At 54.9% G+C, this 15,922-nt stretch overlaps 5 protein-coding genes across 5 annotated transcripts; 3 read left to right on the top strand and 2 right to left on the bottom strand.

Moving 5' to 3' along the window:
- Nucleotides 1–404: 404 nt before the first annotated feature.
- On the top strand, nucleotides 405–1,249 carry KVR01_005602 (uncharacterized protein). The gene has a single exon (XM_044787124.1). It carries the CDS (start codon nucleotides 461–463, stop codon nucleotides 1,064–1,066), a length of 606 nt encoding a protein of 201 aa, XP_044646047.1. The 5' UTR covers nucleotides 405–460; the 3' UTR covers nucleotides 1,067–1,249.
- An 878-nt stretch (nucleotides 1,250–2,127) lies between these two features.
- Nucleotides 2,128–4,565, bottom strand: KVR01_005361 (uncharacterized protein). The gene is made up of 2 exons (XM_044793374.1): nucleotides 3,232–3,789; nucleotides 2,128–3,176 (listed from the first exon to the last, which is right to left on the bottom strand). The coding sequence occupies exons 1-2, from the start codon at nucleotides 3,713–3,715 to the stop codon at nucleotides 2,584–2,586; spliced, it is 1,077 nt and encodes a 358-aa protein (XP_044645806.1). The 5' UTR covers nucleotides 3,716–3,789; the 3' UTR covers nucleotides 2,128–2,583.
- Nucleotides 4,566–4,683: 118 nt separating this feature from the next.
- On the bottom strand, nucleotides 4,684–7,968 carry KVR01_005655 (uncharacterized protein). Its single transcript, XM_044792011.1, has 4 exons — nucleotides 7,667–7,968; nucleotides 7,269–7,588; nucleotides 5,656–6,858; nucleotides 4,684–5,594 (listed from the first exon to the last, which is right to left on the bottom strand). The coding sequence occupies exons 1-4, from the start codon at nucleotides 7,736–7,738 to the stop codon at nucleotides 5,429–5,431; spliced, it is 1,761 nt and encodes a 586-aa protein (XP_044646100.1). The 5' UTR covers nucleotides 7,739–7,968; the 3' UTR covers nucleotides 4,684–5,428.
- Nucleotides 7,969–9,501: 1,533 nt separating this feature from the next.
- On the top strand, nucleotides 9,502–13,665 carry KVR01_005243 (uncharacterized protein; the record flags this gene model as incomplete). The annotated part of the gene is made up of 3 exons (XM_044787812.1): nucleotides 9,502–11,450; nucleotides 11,501–12,036; nucleotides 12,092–13,665. 3 exons carry the CDS (start codon nucleotides 9,502–9,504, stop codon nucleotides 13,663–13,665), a joined length of 4,059 nt encoding a protein of 1,352 aa, XP_044645688.1.
- An 822-nt stretch (nucleotides 13,666–14,487) lies between these two features.
- KVR01_005245 (uncharacterized protein) lies at nucleotides 14,488–15,711 on the top strand (the record flags this gene model as incomplete). The annotated part of the gene is made up of 1 exon (XM_044792882.1): nucleotides 14,488–15,711. The coding sequence occupies one exon, from the start codon at nucleotides 14,488–14,490 to the stop codon at nucleotides 15,709–15,711; it is 1,224 nt and encodes a 407-aa protein (XP_044645690.1).
- Between the last annotated feature and the right edge of the window lie 211 nt (nucleotides 15,712–15,922).

Raw genomic sequence — 15,922 nt, 5'->3', positions numbered from 1 at the left:
ATACTGTAAGTACCTAGGTAGGAGATTGATTCAAAGATCTATCCAAGTCTCCAAACATTAACTTTAAAGGTTCGGGACGGAACACACTGTATATTAAATGGCTTTCGTCATTGTTCCGTGTCTTCAGTCGAGACTCTTCTCAACTGGGTGTGGGCCTGCAGCTTGGCTATCACGTCACTTAATTTATCCCCAATCTTGATTTTAATAACAGCTGTTGGGGGGGGGGGAGTTCAAAAGGGCGCAATTGTTGGTTCTGTTGCCGAAGGGTGTCGAAAATACATAAGTAAGTACCTACCCTGTACAGCCCTTTGGAAGACGTAATCATTCTACCCCCCATCCACTGTGACAACATCCCCGCATCTCTCCCATCTTCGCGTCCTCGTCAGATAGCTTCTCGACTGTGCAAATTTCTTCTCTTTGAGCCTGTACTCACTAGCCTAACCATCAGAGCATATGCAAGATGCTGCGGAGAGCAGGTTTTCTGGCTGCCCAAGTTCGGAGTCCAAGCGTCAAGTTCAAACCAGCTCTTCAAACATGGCTGGTACAGTATGCTTACCGGAATCCGGTCGCCAATGTTGTGTCGCAGAAGCGCCACATGGCGGATAACACTTCGGTGCCGCAGAAAGACTCTCAATCGAAAGACAAAGACTATCACGGCGCCTGTCACTGCGGCGGAATTAAAGTTCACCTGAGAACCCAGAAGACACCATCCGAGCTCGGATCCAGGGCCTGCCAGTGTAGCTTCTGCAGGCTGCACCGCGCATCATTCACCTCTGATGCTGCAGGCGCCCTCACCATCAAAACCTCCGGCTCGGTCAATCGGTATCGCATGGGGACAGGCACCGCGGAGTTCTACATCTGCACGAACTGTGGCGTTGTTCCTGCTGCGACATGGAAGAGTGACGAGGGAAAGTTGCTCAGCGTCGTGCGCGTGCAATGCTTGGATATCCGGGACGAGCTCGAAAAGTATGATAAGAAGTGGAGTCTTGAGCATGAACTGGACAATCCTGAAGAGCGGTTCAGTCGGCGGTCGCGCACTTGGACGCCTACGGAAATCGAAAAGTGAGCTGGAAATTCGAGAGATGTGGCAATTGAATTGTAAAGTGCTCTCAAGTTTGTAAATGCTTTGCACAGTGTGTCGGAATACTATTACATGCTATTCTAAAGCTCTCCCTTCCAAGGCCCCAAAGGAAGTGACTCATGCTTAAACCTCATATCATGTTCAGGTTCGCTATGGAGCACATGTCGCCCAGCAATTTGAGCTGAAAACAAATTTCCAGGCCTTTGTTCAAGTTTGTGCTGGGAACTCGGGGAGCCTCGTTTGGGCTCGTCCTTAGGTCCCCTCCTTCTGCATCATGCTATACTGCACCCACTGCGGTCGAAAACCAGGGCCATATTGTTCTGGAGGGCAAGGCTATGGATGTATAATTAATATTAAATGATTCAAATGTTGGCTTCTACCATACGGCTATAGTGACAACATTTATTACTAGCTTGGGTTGTAGGATGGTGCCTGTTGTGATTCTTGGTAGATCTAAATGCAGTCTGAGTTTAAGCTCCGGAATCTAGCTCTAAAGTCTGTTGCGTCTATGCAAGCTCATATCCTAATGCTGTCATAGTAAGTAATACACGAGTACTTCATATCGCCACCCCACACCCCCGCCAGGCCCTCGTAAAGAAGCAAAGTCATCTGATTTTCACCGAGTGAGGTATTGGTGGCACAACATTGAGCTGTTGAAGCTTCATTGGTCCCTGTTCCGGGCAGGCTCTACGGTCGTTGCCGGTGCCTCAAAGGTGCCCTGCTCAATTCCTTGGACTTGGCAGTTCCCGTTGGAATTCGTTTTCTGCCTCACTCTTCTTCTCTCGCTCTGTCACTCAGGGCTCGCTCAATAGCATGGTACAAACATTGTCAAACCAGCCTGGGCACTTGAGTCTTGGTGCCAAAGGATCGGGCCGTGATTGAGTGACAGCCTCCTCCTGGGAACGTTCGCCACAGACCATGGGGAATTTTGAGAAGATCCCTGGGAGAATCCCAGAGATCTCCCCCACGTGCATAGGCCCCGGCTTAACCGGAATATCTAGAAGGGGAGCGCCGGGCCTCAAGGGTCCTGGGGAAGTGCGGGGAACGAGGATGCCAACCTCTGGCCCGGTACCCCGTATACGCTACTGCGTTGCAACAGGGCGCGTTTCAATAGGATGGAGGAGCGTGCCTGGTCCCCGATGAGCCTCCATTCTTGTTTAAACGACAGCTCGTCCCGACTTTGGGCACTGACCGACCTTGGGGACCAAATCTCACGACGATCACTTTCCCAAGATCAGCGACACACGCGGCGTTACCTGATGCTGCTGCGAAATCAACGTTGCATTTTCCTATCATACATTGAGGTACCCTAAGGACCTCGGAGCCACTAGATCGAGGGACAGCGACAGAGTGTCCAGTGTCCAAAACCATCATCCCTGCGGCGTGGCCCCTGCTCCAATCTAGAAGACATTCGCTCTAATCTAAGATCTAGGTGACTGTATCATTTTGCACGCAACCTGCCAAGGGCATTGGCTCTACCGGTCTAAACCCGTTCTTTTGTCTTACTCCTGCGATGTCTTGAACTCCCAGCGCTGGTTCTCGGTACCTTCGGCGAACGGGACGCCGAGCTCGAACAGCTTGACGACGACGTCCCTGAAGTCGTTGAAGAAGGCGTCGTTGTCCTTGGCGTACTTCTGCACGTACTGCATGAACTTCTTGTCCTGCACGAGAGCCATGTCGGCGGGCAGCATCATGATGGACTTGGTTTCCTTGTCGACAAACTGCTTGGGGCCGTCCCACTTCTTGTACTCCCACTTGGTGTTGACCAGGTAGTTGTAGTAGTCGTTTGTGAGGACGGTAGGGGAGAAGGTCCAAGGCCCGTCGAAACCACTGCGGTCGGTGTGGCAGCGGCCGAGGGCATGTGCTCCGGAGAGGGCGACGATCTCCTGGTCGTTGAAACCCATGCGGTAGAAGATGGAGCGGAGATGGTCCTGTGTCTTGGTTGCGTCGGGCAGGCGGCCGTCAGGAGTGCAGGCGGCCATGTCCTTGTCGGAACGGCCGGGGCGGTAGGGGATCTTGGGGCCCAGCATCTCCTGGATGGCGCAGACACCACCGAGGATCCAGAGATCAGAGTAGGTAATCCATGGGAATTTGGCTGATTTCTGTTAGTCATTCTGGACGTGATCAAGCAGCAGCCAGGGGACACGAACCCTTCACAGGCTGCAGGAAGTCTCTGGCGTGCTTCAGACCAGCATTCGCGCCATGGTCGCTCTCGGGAGCGAACCTCATGGTAGCACCGTTGCTGCCGCCGGTGCCGGTCTCCTTGTCATAGGTTCCGCTGGCATGCCAGGCCAAACGCACGAGGACTGGGCCGTAAGACCCGTCGTCGTACTGGTCGTTCTCCTCCAGCCTGGAGGCTATCTCGTTGTACACCTTCTGGTAGTCGTCCTTGGTGGGGTTGAAGACCTTGGGCGTGGCAGAGGCGCCGTTCTGGGTCCAGAAGTAGTAACCGGCGCCACCAGCTGCGGCGGCACCGGCAGCCCAGAGGAGGGGGTTGGACGAGGATTTGGGGGCTTCGGAGGAGTAGAAGCGGCGACCGCCCTGGCGGAATGTGCGCGGGCCTGCTGTTGCGAAGGTGCTTCGAGCTGTGGCCCGCAGCGCCGTGCGGGCGAGTTGGCGGGATGTGGAAGCCATCTGTTTGATGCGTGAGGAGGACGGACGGTCAGCGATGGCGGCAGTGATGTGGTGGAAAGGAGAGCGGGCGAGCCAGCAAAATATTCAACGATATGGCCAGGAACAGCTTACCTCGACGTAGTTAGAGCGTGATCTGGGAGACAAGGGTCTAGTTGATTAAGAACAGTCGGAGGACAGGAATCTCGATTCGGACAGCTGGGGCGGGCGAGCAAGATAAGAAGAGTCAGTCATTCACCAAAGCCCGAGGGTATTCCGGACCAAGTGGATCGGGGACAGCGTGTAGAAGCCTGGGCGTTTACATTATCTACCTACCTAGGTACCTAGGTAGGTAGGTATGCACCTGTACGTCCTGCCCAAAGTTCGCCGAAGCCACGCCTCCCTGCCTGCCTGCCTCTTGTCTCTCCGAATGGCGGGCGAGCTAACAGTACCGTGTACTTGCCATTCCAGGACCCCGGACCTGCCCACACGAGAGCGAGAGCCCAAGACCTCGGTCATGGCTGCCGGCAGGAGTAATAGACAAGTTGCCATTGGTCACAGGCGCCGTGTAAGACGTAGAATGGGCCCACCGGAACGGGCCCTGAGTCGGACCCCTGGGTTCCAGAAGATCAGAACGGGCCGGGCTGGGTGGCTCTCGCGTGGGAAAGAAAAGTGGGCGTCCCCGCGGAGCAGCTGCACGACGGGCAGGCGGATGGGACTCGCCGTCTAAAAATGCCAAACGGCCAAGACACACATGAAAACGGTCGCAAAAGGAACGTGAAAAGAGTACCTAGGTACCTAGGTAAGCTATTGCCCCCCGGGTGCCGCAGCCTTGGTTCGGTGTTTGCTGCATTCTGTCCTACCATGGCAAGGGCCTCACTTTGACCGCCCTAATAAACCCATCGAAAAAGGGCCGGAATTCAAATGCATATGTAGCTGGACGGGTGGGTCACTGGACTACGTGTAGATTGCGGCCGGCGGCCACCCCCGATCTCGGTTCAGTGCTTGGTAATCGACGTCCTCAGCCTGCGCAACTAAAATATTCTGGAACTTAATCCAGCCAAGGATACCATTTTGGCATATCTCCTTGTCCAGGCTGGCACTAGGTCTTGCTCTGTCCATTAATCTCAGGTATTTCAAATCATTCTTACGCAAAGCTTTTCATCGCTTGCGTCACTCAGCACCGCCGACCAAATCCCGTCCTTCCAGCCGTCTGACAAGAAGCTTTCGAGTGACTCAGCCAAATGCATGTCGCAGCCTTGCCGAGCCAACATCCCGGGTGTGATCCAGAGCTCGCATTTTGAATGTTTCTAGTAATGTCAAATTCAAGGCTGAGAGCGTGCAACTCTCTTATATTAGACATGTCTCATTACACTAGACAACAGTCGGACATGAAAACTCAAACTGGGTTCGGTGCAGCGCCGTGTTCGAGATAAAGAGCGAGTAACACCGGGGAGCATGGTACATTATATTTGATCGTCTGACAGATTCCATGCCTCCTCACCTCAGCCGCCACGCTTCTCTGTTCGACGAGAAGGATAGAAGGATATTGCATGGTGCACCGACCGTATACTTTGACAAGCAAGTAAAGCCCACCTACATCCAACTCAGCCCCAATTCAACCCCTAGTGTACAAGGACGAGCGCCGAGAATGCAGAAGCTCTTGTAATCTTTTTTTTGTTGTGGTCACCGAGGAAATTATCAAGGTGTTTGCAAAGGCGAAAATGGGTATCGGACTTAGTGGAAATCAGCAAGGCCAGTCGCTTTCGGATCCGCATCGACATGAAGTTCGTAAAAGCTGAAGCAGTAAGCCTCGGCCTTTTGCTGCGTAGCCTCATCAAGCTCGCCCAGGGGAACACCGTTGTCCTTGGCCGCAAACTTGTCCTTGGAGATCGACAGAGGGCTGGGAAAACCGCTTCGTTAGCTTCTTGTTCATGCTCCAAGCTACAGGGGCCCAGACTCACCCGAACATCTCGCGATCGATCAGCAGGAATTTCTTCATGGCGTCCTTGCCGCCACGCTGCTGGAGGTAATTCAAGTACTTGCCGCACAGCTGCTTCTTGGTAGGCACAGACATGCGACTCCGCGCCCGCATTTCGTCAATGACGTGTTCGATGCGCTTGCCGTGCTCAGCTTCCAGCTCAGTGTTGGTCGGCTGCTCGAGCTCGAAGTCCAGCCACTTGCTCCAGAACTCCCGGCTGTCAGAGTACCACTGCACATTCGAGCGGAAGACGGTCCGCGCCTCCTCAACCGAGCCCTTGACCTTCCACAGGAGATGGGCCCATTGCGTGACAAGGGCTGCCTTGGTGTAGAGATCAACCCCAGGGGAATCAATCTGCGCCTTGTACACATCAATGGCCGCATCGAGGCCGCTTTGCCGCCTCTGTAGGTTGGCCCATGAGATGATTGCCTCAACGCAGTTTGGTATCTTGATCAGGACAGCCTCGTGCACTGCTCGAGCTACATCAACACGGCCGCACGTCTCTTCGAAGTAGGCGAATTGCAATCGGATGCCAGGCCTGCTGATTGGCACGTACAACGTGACTGCGCGGAGGAAGATGTTGCGGACCTCTTCGTCCTTGTTGGGCTGCGCCTGCATCCACCGGGCATATCGGAACCAGAATTCCTCGTAGTAGGCACATGTGACCAGGCATCTCTCGTACAGCGCGGTGACCCGCGGAAGGTCACCTTCAGACTCCTCGAAGTCCAGGTACTTGCGCCAGTTTGCAAGCTGGGAGTGGTCTAGCTCCGTCACGTGGAAGTACGGCCGCTTGATCTCCGATTCGTACGTCCAACGCTTTGTCGTCTCGGATTGAGTCGTCTGGAAGACATCGTAGAACATGGCATCGATCTTCGCGCGTATGTCTCGTTCAACCTCGAGCTCCGACTTGACCACACCGAATGGTGCGGCCTCGGCGTCGACCTCGGCTCGGAAACGAGCCAGAACCTCCGGCTCGACCACTTCTTCCAGCGGCCGGGAGTGCGACAGCGTTCGGAATCTCTCGTAGTATCGCGCATACTGGTGCATGGGTATGTGGATAACACGTTTGAGGATCGCATAGATCTTGTCGTGGGCTTCTTGGCGCTCCTCGTACTCGATGTACTTGTCCCAGAAGGGGTGTGCAAGGAAATCGAGTCCCACGTAGGTCGCAGCCCGCTCGAACAGTCTATCGCAAGTCAGTGGGCGAGGATCGACAATGCAGGGGGGATAGGACCAGGTGGGGAGGAATGGATAGGATTGCAAATACAAGAAGGGATTGGTGTGGTAACAATAAGCCCTTCTCCCGACTAATCGAACAACAGCTCAACGTCTGTGCGACGGGGGGAAGCGTGGGGGAAGTTCAGAGCGAATCATGGTGGTGATGTGTGGCTGTGAAAACAACAGTGCCTGGTAGATTCTGTGAGACGCGATCCCAGCGACAAGTGGTGGCTCTTGGTAATTCTCACCGGAGCCCGACGATACGGTCAATGTCATCTTATCTCGGTGGGATCCGTTGATTTTGCGACGACCCGCAGATTGGTGGACGCGTCGACGGCTGGAAGGTTATGGGGAAGGAAAGCAGCCGTGTGAACTTACTCTCTCACGAGGTGCGCGACATGTGTGGTCTCCATCTTGAAGGAGCAGTACTCGGTCCAGAGGTCAACCGAGTTGGTGATGCTGGCGCATCCCCGCTCGTAGACCATCTCGGCCGACTCTGGGCCCGAAATGTTGAACTCGAGGTCGGCATACTTCTTCCAGTACCCGAAAAGAAGAGGGAATTTGAGGAGGAATCGATCATAGGCATCGCGCAGTGTGGCTAGGGACTGGGGGCTGGAGTTTCTGTTGAGGCCGCCCTCGAGGCTCTCGACTGCGCGCACCAGTTTCTCCCAAGCCTCGAAGCTGTCAGGGTCGGCTTCCTGTGACAACGGTCGCGGTCAGCACTGCCAATAGAGCACTGATTGGTACCAACGATATTGTGATGGGGCGTGACTTACAACCTCAGCATTGAGCTTTCGAATCTCAGCATTCTCCTCGTCAGAGCCTCCGTAGCTTGTGAAGTCACCCATCCTGGCCTGGTGCGGTGGTGCTGTGTTGGAAGGCTTCGCTGGAAGGCGTGAACGCAGTGCTATCTGGGTTTGTCGATGGCAATGATCACTGCCATGTGCCCCGGAAAGGCTGATGGATTCACGGGGATTGTGCAGGTAGCGAGGGATTTGCTGATGGTTTCGGCCAGAGAAAAGGGGGTTGGGGTGGAAGGCGGAATGCAGAGAGCAGAAAGCGGCAAGCTCGAAGATGCGCCTACAAGTTGAGGAGTTTGCGCCAGGCAGGCGGTAACCCTTGTCGGTGCTACTGTACATCATGCCCGAATGCCTGTCGACTTAGCTGCACTTGATTGGTCTGGTGCGTCTTACGTAAGATACTGGACCAGAACCACGAAAACTCTAACCAGCAACTTTTTGGACGTGCCCTCTCCTTCCTCTCCTTCCACAATCATGAGCTTGTGATGATTTACACAAAACAAACATGATAGGAAGAGGATGAACACCGCCCTTGGCGTGTATGATCTCACCCTACGTACCAAATCTGAAGCTCCTCATCTCTTCACCCTTCTTTATTTCTGGTTCTCCAGCATGACTTGTTTTCAGCCAAGTGGCCTACTTTCCCTTGATCCCACCCTTTTCCTGTTAATGCTGACAGTGGCCTGCAACAGCATCGCCGTCGCCTTGACAGAGCAGAAATGGAGACAAATGTCTTATGTCACTCTTTCGAGAAGAAGCATGCATGAAAGCTGCAATACTGCACTGCACCTGAGGCCTTCAATGTGTGAACACCAGATATGCACAATAGTGATGCCTCACATGTGACTTGACCTGTAGGGGAACCCTCCAATGTACAGCCGCCTATCGGGAAACATCCTATAAACCCCTATAGAGCAACCCCCTATTGGACAACTTGTTTCGCAATTATCTTCCATGGGACAACTCTTTATGAGAGCGTTGAATTTCAGACACAATCTTGTGATTCAATCTTGACAAACTGAAGGGTCAGACCAGGCTATGAAAACCCCCACTCAACATGCATGGCCTGGAAAACAATATTTAACACTGCTCTGTGGACTGCCATGTCCAGGACCTTGCTTTGGGGCTCTTGCTCCAAGGTTACCACCAGAAGTCCTCTTCCCGCAATGACGGAAGAAACCTGTCTTTATCTTCGGGGGAAAAACAAAAACCTGGACAGCTGGGACAGGGCACCTGTTGGAATGTTGGACTGGTTGCAGGCAGGGAGTAGATGTCCAAAGGAACACGGCACAACCCAAGACACTCGAGGGTTGATGGGTTGTCAAACCGCACCCTGCCCCTTTAGCCCCTGTCCCTTCCAAGACCTCGGAACAGGCTCCACAGGGCTGAACGCTCGGGCCTGGCAGCGTCATAGCAGCCCTCGGGTGGTTTGGGCAGTGGTTTGGGCAGTACCGCCAATGGCCAACGAACGACTGGCCATCAGTGATTCACTGCTTGGAAGCTCGGAACTTGCGTCTGCATCTGCATCTGCAACTTCGTTAGTGCCGCTGGTAGCTGACACGGTCGTCGCTTCCGAGATTTTCACCTCTGGCCTGCCATACCATCCTGCAGTGCCCACCTGTTCCTCTTGCCTCTAGCTGCCAAACCCCAATTCCACCTCTAGCCCCTCCTTGCCGTGCCTCTCCTTTGATCACGGCACCTCGCCTGGCAGGACATGTGGCAGCCCCCTGGCATAACGTAACCTGTCCCGTCTACAAGACTGGCGGCGGAATCAAGCTGAAGCCCTCCCAACCGCCGACTGCCGTACGGGCATGGATCCCAATTATCCCAACTCGGCCCTCTGGAGCGGCCAGGCGCCCTCCCCTGAGAAGTCGAGCTCGCTCCTGATCCGCGAATACCCTCACCGAGCCATTGCCATTGTCTCCAACGACCACGCCCTCATCTTCCGTCACAGCCCCACCACCAGCGAATCCATCGCCAATGGCTCCCTCTCCTCCATCCCTTCTGCTCGGCCCCGCGCCGGCACCGGCATGAGCGCAACCGACGGCGTTGCCTCGAAATGCATGGTCGAATTCACCCAGATTACCAAGAACACCTTGAGCGACTACCGACCCCTGACACCACGGCCGATATATGGGACACTTGGGCTGATATCCGTCGGCCGCGATGTCTTCCTCTGCGTCATTACACACGCATCGCGCGTCTCCACCTTGCGTCCCGGAGAGACCATCGAACGGATCCTGGCCGTCGAGTTCTACGGCCTCAACACCTCCGAGTACGACGATGTGTTCACAGCCATCGACCCCTACGAGCTTGAGATGTCGGATGCCGCAGCCACGTACGGGCAGCCGCTCACCAGGAGGGAAGGCGTCGAACACCCTTGCGTCGATGTACAGAAGCTCCTGAGCAATGGGAGCTTCTACTACAGCACCGATTTCGACCTGACCAACCGGCTGCAGGACAGGCCTGCGGATGCGAATACATTCGACATCGACAATTTTGATGAGGGCTTCCTGTGGAACTCGTACATGATCAGTCCTCTCGTACAGTTTCGATCGCGGCTGATGCCTCACGAAAGGGAGACTCTTGACGCATCACGAATTTTGACTTCGGCTATCAGGGGATTTTGCCTGACAATCAACATCCCTCAACTAGTGGCGCCTTTGAAGCCCGCAAGGTCGGGCATGCCGTCCTATTTAACTGTAATATCACGCCTTTCATGCCTTCGAGCTGGAACCCGCTTCAACTCGAGAGGCATAGACGACGATGGAAATGTGGCCAACTTTGTGGAGACAGAGACGATTTATTGGAGCCCGTCGGGTGTCCTGTTCTCGTACGCGCAGGTTCGCGGTTCTGTGCCTGTGTTCTGGGAGCAGGCTGCTGGGCTGCTGCCCGGTCAGCAGAAGATCACCATAACGAGATCACCTGACGGCACCCAGCCGGCTTTTAATAAGCATTTTCAAGACCTCGAGCACAATTACGGCGCTGTCCATGTCGTCAATCTGCTGAGCGAGTCGAAGCCCGGCGAAGTCGAGCTCAGCCAGCTCTACCGTAATGGCATAATGCATTGCCCTCTGAGTCGCACGGGTGAAAAGCGTTCCAATGAGCACGCACTCCTGAGGGCGACGGAATACGACTTTCATGCCGAAACCAAGGGGCCGACGGGCTATGAGGCCGCTAGGGGAATACGCCGGTACATTGAGGGCTCAGCAGATGGCTTTGCCTACTACCTCGCCGAGGAGACAGATTCCCCGGGTGAGACCGTGAATGGAACAGCTCACGTTAATCGGCGCTATGTGGTTGTGCTCCAACAGGAAGGCGTCTTCAGAACAAATTGTCTCGACTGCCTTGACCGCACGAATCTGATACAAACCCTCGTGTCCCAAATGGCTGTCGAGTCGTTCCTCGGCCACCGCGGAGAGCATGCCTCCTCGGACTTCTGGATGAGACATTCGAACCTGTGGGCCGACAATGGTGACGCGCTGTCACGGATTTACGCTGGCACTGGAGCTCTGAAGTCCTCCTTTACCCGGCATGGGAAGATGTCTTTGGCTGGTGCCATAGCTGATGCGCGGAAGTCAGCAACCAGGTTGTATATCAACAATTTCACAGATAAGCAGCGGCAAAATACCATCGACACGTTGTTGGGCAGGCTCGTGGGCCAGTCACCTGTATCCCTTTACGACCCCATCAACGACTACGTCAACGCCGAGCTCAACAAGCGGAGTGCACAGTTCTCTTCGACGGAGAACATCAGAATGTTAGTCGTCGTTGTTCTCATGCTTATGGCGATATACTGACCGACAACAGCTTGGTCGGCACATTCAACCTCAACGGACGCACTAACGGCATCGATGAGGACCTGTCTGCGTGGCTCTGCCCGGAAGAGATTGGGGACACACAACCTGAGATCGTTGTGGTTGGGTTCCAAGAGATTGTGGAGCTGAGCCCTCAGCAAATCATGAACAGCGATCCCACTAGGAAGCAACTCTGGGAGCAAGCTGTGCGGGCATGTCTGAATACCCGAGCTCAAAAAATCGGCGGCGAGAAATATGTTGTATTGCGAAGTGGACAGCTTGTTGGTGCGGCATTGTGCATATTTGTGAGACAGTCCGTCCTCTCCAACATCAAGAACGTCGAGGGCTCTGTGAAGAAGACAGGAATGTCCGGCATGGCTGGCAACAAAGGGGCAGTAGCCATCAGGCTGGATTACGCGAACACTCAAATATGTTTCGTCACTGCTCACTTGGCGGCCGGCTTTGCCAATTACGACGAGAGGAACAAGGACTACGCCACGATAAGCAACGGACTGCGGTTCCAACGTAACAGGAGCATCGAAGATCACGGTAAGATGGATAGGCCGGTCATTTTGAAGATCACAGGGCTAACAGAGATGAAAAGACACCGTCATCTGGCTCGGTGATTTCAATTATCGAGTTGGATTAGGATGGGAGACAGCTATGGAACTGGTTCAAAGGCGCGACTTGGAGCGACTCTACGAAAATGACCAGCTGAACCTCCAAATGGTGGCTGGCCTATCATTTCCCTTTTACTCGGAAGCAAGGATCACGTTCATGCCTACATACAAATTCGACATTGGGACGGATACATATGACTCCTCTGAAAAGGCTCGTATCCCAGCGTGGACGGATCGCATCCTGCGCAAGGGCCCCAACCTCCGGCAGCTGGCATACAATTGTGCACCACTCAGATTCTCGGATCACCGGCCGGTTTATGCCCTCTTCGACTGCAACGTGAGCATCATTGACGAGCCGCATCGAGATAAGATCAGCCGTGAGATCTACCTTAAAAGAAAGGCAGAGGTGGGGGATGCCACGGCAAATGTCAATACCGAAGATACAGAAGATGAGGACCTCATTGGCTACGATGCTATAGAACCTGGACTTCCTCCAGCCAGTTCTGATCGCCAGAAATGGTGGCTGGACAACGGCAAACTCGCACAGTCCTCAATCACGCCTCCAAAAGCCATGGATGGCTCGACGTCGACGATTCTAAATCCCAGCCGACACCCGAACCCATTTGTACCATCGGACGAGCCCGACTGGGTCACAGTTCCGCGCGCGGACTCCAGGCTGTCATCCTTTTCCAGTATATCTACGTCGCCCTACGAACATATCAACCACTCTACCTTGCTGGCTTCTTCTGTTTCGAGCACCCCTCCGCAGAGGAAACTGCCCCCTCCTTACGACCCATCAGCCCTACCCGCAAAAGTAGGAAGAATTGCCCTAAACGAAGAACAGCACCCACTACAATTCAAGAAGTTAGCCACACCACCATTACCTCCACCGGCTAGAAAGCCGTTGACCCAGACGCCGTCATTTCCTCCGCCACCTAATCAGACTCCTGTTCCTGGTATCACCAATCAAGTGAGGAGACAGGCGCCGGTGCCACCACCTCCCCGATCCGCTTCGATAATCTCTGCGTCTTCACAGAAGACAGCTAAAGGCCCGCCGCCGGTTGCCAGGAAACCAGCACACCTTCTCTCTACCTCACCGACTGGGCTAGACTCAGAGACCTCGCCCTCTACTGAAACCAAAGCCAAGCCCATACCGCCCCGACGGCCCTCGAGCAGCGTGCAGAATGTGTCCCGCGCAGCGATACGTGACAGTCTGCACCGCACTGCGTCGGCAAGGGAGACTTACAACCGCAATCAGGAGCAACCGCCAATGCCTCCGCCTCGTCGGGCGGGCACTGCTTCTGTAGCAAATGCAGCACCTGGTTGGGCTCCGCCTGGCGCTGTAGGCCTGGTTGGACTGTCAAAGGACGGCCGCCCAACAATTCCGCCGAGGAAGCCGGTAGGATCGGGCACACCTTCACCGACCAGCTCGTCAGGTCGATCACCACCTATACCTGCTCCAAAGAAGCCTGTTCTGAATGGCCGGAGTCCTGTGGTGGATCTGCTAGGTGACGACGGCGCCGCTGTTGGAGGCTGGGAAGCCCTGAAGCCATCTTAGTGGGGGTGGAAGGGTTGACTGGGAACACAGCAATAACCGGGTCGCATCGTCAGGATAATGGTAAATGGGTTCGTAGTCACTTTGAAATTTGAAAAGTATGAACTGGAGGTCAGGCGCAGCAAGCTTTGACCCAGGCATTGGTATTGAGCGTCACGCTGGCATCACTACTACATAGTAGACTTAGATGATACAAAAGTACAGCGCCTTATTCAAGGGTGCTAGATCAGGTCAAAATTTTAAACCTAAGCATCTGGCCATGGTGAGGTGGATTATAAGTCGCGCAGCGGGGAGGGAAGTCATCAACAGGTCCTCACACCGTAGTCGGATATGGTGTAATGGTTAACATCGGTGACTCTCACTCACCAGCTCGGGGTTCGATTCCCCGTATCCGAGGACATTTATTTTGCACATTTGTGCGCGGCTCTTTTTGCTATTTACGAGCAAACGCTTATATGCATGCATCCACTACTATGAGAGATGTTGACAGCCTGAGCCGCTTGTGGAAGTTTTGAGGCCCTAAAGTAAGAGACTACAAGAGAGGCCCCGAAGAGACGGCATGAATCAGAGGTTTAGTGCGCAAACTGTTCTCTACTAATTATATCAGGCGTCTGAAATTGCAGGCAACATTAATGCTCCTAGAATCGACCCAAAGAATTTCTGCCCCCTGCAGACTAAATCATGGAGCAAGGGTGCCCTGGCTGTTGAGCTCTTATCTTATCGCTGATTGCATCTGGGACCAAAAAAGTTTCCCAAACTAATGGTAAAGCAACTGGTGTTCGCATTCGACAATCTGGAACCTTTTCCACCAATCCAAAGTCCAAAATGGCGCCCACGAGACCATCCAAGAAGGCAAAAGCCAAGAACCGAAGCCACACCAAAAAGTCATCTGCAGCGTCCACAAAACCAGCCAAACAACTACTCGCCGAAGCGACGGCACTCCTCGAGCAGGGCGATGCGACAGGCGCGGTAACCACGGCGCGCGCCGCCCTCGACGCCGCCCTCGAGAACGACGACGCGCGCACTTGCGCGGCGCATATGCTCCTGGGCGAGATCAACGTGGAGCTGGGCGAGATCGACACGGCGCGGTCGCACTTCCTCGAGGCGGCGCGGCTGGACGAGGACGGGTCGCTGTCCGAGGAGCTGGGCGGCGGGCCCGAGAAGTTCAACTGGCTGGCGCAGCTGTCGGAGGATGGCGGTGCCGACTCGGTGAGCTGGTTCGAGCGGGCGGCGGCGTGCCTCCGGGCGCAGATACAGGTGCTGGGCGCTGCGGCGGACGAGGCGCGGCGGAAGGGGAGCGCGCATGGCACGGCGGTGAAGGAGATCGAGGACGCCGTTTCGGAAAAGAAGAAGAAGCTCTCCGAGACTCTTTGTGCCGTCGCGGAGGTGTACATGACGGACCTGTCGTGGGAAGAGGACGCCGAGGCGCGGTGCGAAGCGCTCATCACCGAGGCGACGATGCTGGCGCCCGAGCTGCCCGACGCGTGGCAGACGGTCGCGAACGTCAGAGTCAGCCAGAGCAGGAGGGACGACGCGGTGGCGGCGCTGGAGAGGAGCATGGCGCTATGGACGGATCTGGAGCCCGAGGACCCTGGAGTGCCTCCTTTCCCATCCAGAGTGAGCCTGACGAGGCTGCTGATCGAGTGCGACTTGCAACAAAAAGCGGTGCAGGTGTGCGACAGGCTGGTCTTGGACGACGACGGGAGTGTGGAGGCTTGGTATCTCGGCGGAATGGCACATTACACACTGGGCGAGAAGGGCAAATTAGAAGCGAACAGTGCACAGAACGGCGACAAGAGCGCAGAGCCGAAGGACGGCTGGAAGAAGGAGTGGGTCAGAGCACGGCAGTGGCTGTCACAATGTCTCCTGCTGTTCGAGGCACAGGAATACGAGGACGAGAGGCTAGGAGAGCACGCCAAGGAGCTGCTCGCCACGGTGAATGCGGAGGTGGGCGACCTTCCGGACGATGACGATGACGATGACGGTGAAGACGGAGCTGGCTGGGAGGATGTTGATGAAGACGGTGACGAGGACATGGACCAGGCTTGATCGGCAATACCACACATGGATATCAAAGCAAGAACACTGACATTGGCTGGCGGACGCTTTTAGACCACTCGAATTGGAAAGCAGCGCCTCATGTATACTGTGATTGGTGTGCAAGATCCTGGCAATTCACTTAACGTTGAATGACTGGCCATTGCAATCATGGCTTACTCGACATGTTGCCTTGTCTCAAAAATTGCCCTGACATTCGAAA

The sequence above is a fragment of the Diaporthe batatas genome (assembly GCF_019321695.1).
Source record: "Diaporthe batatas strain CRI 302-4 chromosome Unknown Contig00005, whole genome shotgun sequence".
Taxonomy (NCBI): Eukaryota; Fungi; Ascomycota; class Sordariomycetes; order Diaporthales; family Diaporthaceae; genus Diaporthe; species Diaporthe batatas.
This window is presented reverse-complemented; position numbering and strand designations above follow the sequence as displayed.

Coding starts and splice junctions, on each gene's coding strand:
- KVR01_005361 (XM_044793374.1), bottom strand. CDS start 3,715: ATGGCTTCCACATCCCGCCAACTCGCCCGCACGGCGCTGCGGGCCACA. Junction 3,177..3,231: donor CTTCCTGCAGCCTGTGAAGG/GTTCGTGTCCCC, acceptor AACAGAAATCAG/CCAAATTCCCATGGATTACC.
- KVR01_005655 (XM_044792011.1), bottom strand. CDS start 7,738: ATGGGTGACTTCACAAGCTACGGAGGCTCTGACGAGGAGAATGCTGAG. Junction 7,589..7,666: donor GAAAGCTCAATGCTGAGGTT/GTAAGTCACGCC, acceptor CCGTTGTCACAG/GAAGCCGACCCTGACAGCTT. Junction 5,595..5,655: donor ATCGATCGCGAGATGTTCGG/GTGAGTCTGGGC, acceptor CGGTTTTCCCAG/CCCTCTGTCGATCTCCAAGG.
- KVR01_005602 (XM_044787124.1), top strand. CDS start 461: ATGCTGCGGAGAGCAGGTTTTCTGGCTGCCCAAGTTCGGAGTCCAAGC.